The 5,035-nt window shown below is 45.8% G+C and overlaps 1 protein-coding gene across 1 annotated transcript in view; it reads right to left on the reverse strand.

Annotated features, from left to right (window-relative positions):
* The window catches only part of NFAT5 (nuclear factor of activated T-cells 5, tonicity-responsive), a 33,461-nt gene that overhangs the window by 20,080 nt on the left and 8,346 nt on the right, over positions 1–5,035 (reverse strand). The window contains exon 2 of the mRNA XM_010140861.1: positions 1,794–2,352. Coding sequence (XP_010139163.1) covers positions 1,794–2,352 — 559 coding nt within the window. The remainder of the gene's footprint in view (positions 1–1,793; positions 2,353–5,035) is intronic.

The following is a 5,035-nucleotide window of genomic DNA, read 5'->3' on the forward strand; positions in this document are numbered from 1 at the left end:
AAAACCGAACTAGAAGTCTTTTTTGAGGCAAGCCCTCTTTCCACTCCACAAATGAGCAAGTGTGCTTCCTTGCTCTTTCCTTCGAGCCAAAAGTAAATGAACTCCCCTGGCTGAACTCCATCAGGCTGGAAAGTTAAAAAAAGAGAGTCACTACTGCGACCTAGATTTGTAATGCTCCATCTCCCTACTCCAACTGCAAAACAAAGTTTTCGAATATCTTGGCCATTTCTTACCCCAGAGCTTTTATTTAACAGGACAATTCTGTTACATAAGAGTTTTGCCGCAGTTCAATCCAGCCCTTGCACGACACACTAGGGAAAAACTGATGCTGATCTACCCCTGCGTCCACAGTGCTGCTGACAGCACTGATGAACTGGTTAGCCCTGGATGGGGACGTCTCCCCTGGATTTGGGGGAACATTAAGGTCTTGTGATGTTCTAGATGGAGATTGTTCCAGAGTTTACTGAATGTCCCCTTTCTGCCCCGAGATCACACAGCTCTTGCCTTTTGCCTGCCCTCTGTAAGGGAGACCTGGCCTCTGTCGTGCTCGGCGGAGGCAGCTCCCAACCCAGGGGCCGATTTGCTCTTTCAGCTCTACCATGTCCTGACATTTTTCTTTATTACCAGTTTTGGCTGGTGAAAACAATAGATGCCGGACAACCGCAGCGAAGCTGAGCGTGGCTGCTGCTGAGGTCCAAGGAGGCGGCAGAGCCAGTGCTGCCGGTGCCAGCCTGCTCGGTTCTGCCGGTGCGGGGCACAGCTCCTCACAATCACCTTCTGACAGGGAAATTTTAAGTGTGGAACTGCAATGACCTGGGAATACAGACCCCAGGCTCTTTGGAATAAGGGGGAGTTCATCACCTTTCCCATCAGCCACATTTTAATTTCACCATGACTGTGATGAACGTTGGAAGGTTCTGCAAGCTCATACGTAACACTAAAACCAAACAAAATACACCCCCCAACAAAATAAAAAAGCAAAATCCATCCACTTGTCCATCTTAAGGGTACTAAAGAAGATAAAAAATGAAATATGTATCCCCGCGCTACTGTAAACTGAGGGACTCTTTCCTCTTTAAGCAACAGAGATGCTTTTAGCGAACAGCGTGAGGTGGGAGATGAGAGACCCAGGTGTGCCCACACGGACACACGCACGCACACGACCCAGAAGCACAGAGAGAAACAGGATTAGAGATTTATTTCTGAAAAAATCAAATACAGAGGTGAATTCACAGGGAAAAACAAAGTCTGGTTCACCGCATCATCTTAACATCGCACAGAAAAAGGAAAGCGTGGGTTAATTTCAACGGTGAGAAACCCTGACAAGCCACTGGCTTCTACTGCTGTCACTCTGGTCGGCCAACAGAGAGACAAAGAGCAGCAGGTGAAGTGCACAGACTGAAATCCTCACATAAAATCCTGCAAAAAACATCACGGTTTAGGGTGCGCCCAGTCCACTCCTGCCTTTCTTTTTAAACACAATAACGTTCTCGCTGCCATTTTAGAAATGGAATTGTGCAATCTTTTAGGAATTCCACTTAAACAAGAACACAGATGAGCTCATCGGTGCTGCGTCCAATTGTCGCAGTCAGTTTAGCTTTATCTCCTAAATAAAGATCAACAAGCCTAATGAGAGCTTGTCCTGGGCTGGGACGCAAAAGGGGACAGCAGAGAGGGGAGGGGATTTATGTGAGAACCTGCGCAGAGCATTTGACAGGGCATGGGAGAAGTTTTATTAGTCTGGTTTTACATATGGCCATAGAACTTTAAAAAAAAAAAAAGCAGATACCAACCCATTTCCTGCTTTTGAGTTGCCTTTGCTGTCCGTGCTGAGCTGAGAAAGGACATAGTGAGGCGCTTTGGCACTGTCGGCATCAAATATATCCATGTTGGACTCTTCACAATCGCGACGTTTGATCCCTGGCCTCTGCTTTGGATTTCGTTTGCGTGATTTACGTGGCACCTCAGTGTTATCATTGTAGGAACTGGTACTCATGTTACTGAAGTTGGAGGGTGAATCCTCCATCCACATACTGCAGCTCTGCTCTGACTCCAATCCACAGCCCTCATCCTGGCAGGACATCCGACTGTTGTCCAGCAAGTCCTCGGGTGGTGGCGAGATGTACAGGACTGTGTGTCTCTTCGGCGTTGACTGCTGCGGCGGGGCTGCGTTACTGGTTAACTGCTTGTCACTTACCCCTCGGGTACTTACCCCCACGGCTGAGGAGCAGCTCTCCACTTGCATAGCCTTGCTGTCGGTGACTGAGGTAGAGTAAATGGTAGGACTGGAAGAGGTGGTAAAGGAGCTGCAAGCACCGCCCATGGAGGAAGAGGAAGGAGCTGAAGAAGCATCTGCGGTGTATAATTCACAAGTAAATACAAGATAGAGGGTTCTGTGTGTGCTGGCTATAGCAGTCCCATTGAAATCAAGTGATTTAGGAACCGATTTCTGTCCCCCAACAAATATTTGGAATTTGGTAGGTCTGAGGATGTAAATGCTTCAAGCAGCACAGCCTAGCCAGTGTGGTACTCTGGAAATGTCCAAACAGGACTCGGTACCATCCACGGCCATCGACTTCTTTAAAACTTAATGTTAACGCATTAACATGGCTGCAGGTAAACAGCTTTCATTGCCTCAGCTGGACTTTTTATTGTGTAGAAGCCATTTCATCCGCAATAATGGAAGCCCCAATGCAAAATGCTTATAATCCACATTCAATGCCAATTAAACCATTTATTGTTGGAAATTTTTATTTTTGAAAGAGACGGGACTGTGCTTAGCCACAAAATATTAAAATAAGTTTCTAACCTATGAAGCAGAGAACTACAGGTCATTTTTAATGCAGACACTCCCTGCTTCAGAGGCAAATCCTGGAATAAAAATATGAGAAAATAAATGAGAAAAAGAGCTGCTGATTATTCCATCATAAATGAGAAATAAATTATAAAATCAACTGAGTTGGTAGGCAAAATGGAACTGGTATCAGTCACCACGGCAGAGCTGTTCATTCTGAAGGTTCGAAACAGGGGTGAAATACCTGTCTTGGTGACATGCAGATATAAGGAGAGGTGAAATTTCTGTAATTTGACTCTTTCAGTCACTGAGACCGATTCCTCTTTACTAGCTGAGTCCTTTGTGGGTACAGAGACAGCTTGGGACAGACCTTGGCAAAACTCGTATTCAGCCCAGAATTTTAAATTGTGTATTTTAAACATCGGCTTCTCCGGAGGTCAGAGAGACCCAGCTGTCCTAGAAACACGGAAGGACAGCTAAAAGACTGGGACAAACCCCTGAACATCACTGGGGAACACCACCGTCATCTCTGCGGAAGAATTTCAGTGGACAGCTCAGCTGAAGACATCAGCGAACACGCTTCGGAGTGTGGGCGGCCACCGGTCTGCATGTCTGCGGTTAAATCAGCCACCGCTCCCTCAGCCATCACTAACTGGACTTTACATTCGGATTGAAGCTTCCTGGGGCTGGGGAGATGCTGCTTTCTGTATTTCTGCACTGCTGACCTCACCTCACACAAGACACCAGAACCACAGAAATCATCCCATTTTGGAAACAAGTGGCACCTAAGAAGTAAACTGGATTGTACGGTGCATTTGTCCAGCCAGGTCCTGGTGTCACACAGTTAACACCCACTAAGAGGAACACGGTGGTTTCCTTTTTCTTGTCTCAGTTCTTTTTTACACCCAAAATATTCTATTAATCTCTTCAGTTTAAAGGTTTAGAGACAGTTGGACTACTTTATCCAGTTTAAGCTATTCCAAAGGAAGAGAATATAAAGTATGTCCAGCCGTGATGTAGTTAACAAACCACAAAACTTCTGGAACCTTCCCCTAAACCAGCCTGCTCGTGATCACTGGGGGTATCGCTGACTGGTGGTGAGAAAAGCTGTTTCTCACAGCTTTTCTGTGCTGAATGGAAAGTAAACCTACATTACTTCAGATTGTAAAATTTAGTGGCCGTTACAGTCTAGAAACACACTCCTCTGCCTTCAACTCCACAGGAAGTTCCTTCCCCAAAGCTCCCAGTGAACCAGGAGCAGATGATGATACCAGTTCCATTTTCCAGTCTGTTTTTTGGCAAATACAGTGGCTGAAATTGGAGAATTCAGTCACTTTGAACTGCATTCCAATTTAAAGGCAAATTTATCCTCTCTGTATCATGCATTACTGCAATGCTTTTCTCAAAAACATTTATAGGATTGGCAAGGTCTATTAAAACTAGGTATTCGTTTCAGTGACAATATTTAGGAGCTGATTTGCAGCCACTTTGTGTTGAGAAGATCATCGCTGTTTGGGACGCTTGCTTTGTTTTGTTCCAATGGAATCCGTTTCCATCCATCATTTACACATGAGAAGAACTCGAGCTGTGGCACACGCACACAGCAGCTATGAAGGAGAGACCTGGATCACCCAACAGCGCCATTTCCCCCAGTTCAAACTCATTCTCCTGTCACGCCCCGTATGTCCCTTTGCACGACAAAGACTGACAATGCTGTAGGCTGAACCAGGCAGCAGGGCTCTACAACTGAAGACTTTTCCTTCAACATCTAAGATTTGTCTTTTTGCCAATACTGGCAATGGTTTAGAAAGGTCTTTCAAAAAAGACCTACTTGCAGGGACCCCCCCACCGCCCTGGACCAGCTACGCCAAGCACTGACCATACCCTGCTTATCAAACGGTTCAGTGCACATCCTGTCCAGAACCGCAAGCATTGTCCCTGCCCCTCACTTTCCTAGGAAAGAAAATAAAGCACTAAAAGTACTTTGCAGGAGAAAGCTGAAAGAGCTGCTAACGGGATCGTTCTTTTAGGGTGCAGCGTTCTGCACTATTTCAGCAGCTATAGTCATTGCTGCTGCTCCAGGTTTTTCCCCTAGACATACACATTCTATGAACATGTGGGTTTCATTTAAAAAGGAAAGAAATACTACCCATTACAAACTGGTTATACTCTCCTCCATTTACCAGACGCCCCTGTGGATCGGTAAGATTATCGAGCTCCATCAAGCTCCGTGGTATCAGC

The sequence above is a fragment of the Buceros rhinoceros genome, unplaced genomic scaffold (assembly GCF_000710305.1).
Source record: "Buceros rhinoceros silvestris isolate BGI_N320 unplaced genomic scaffold, ASM71030v1 scaffold39437, whole genome shotgun sequence".
NCBI classification, from domain to species: Eukaryota; Metazoa; Chordata; class Aves; order Bucerotiformes; family Bucerotidae; genus Buceros; species Buceros rhinoceros.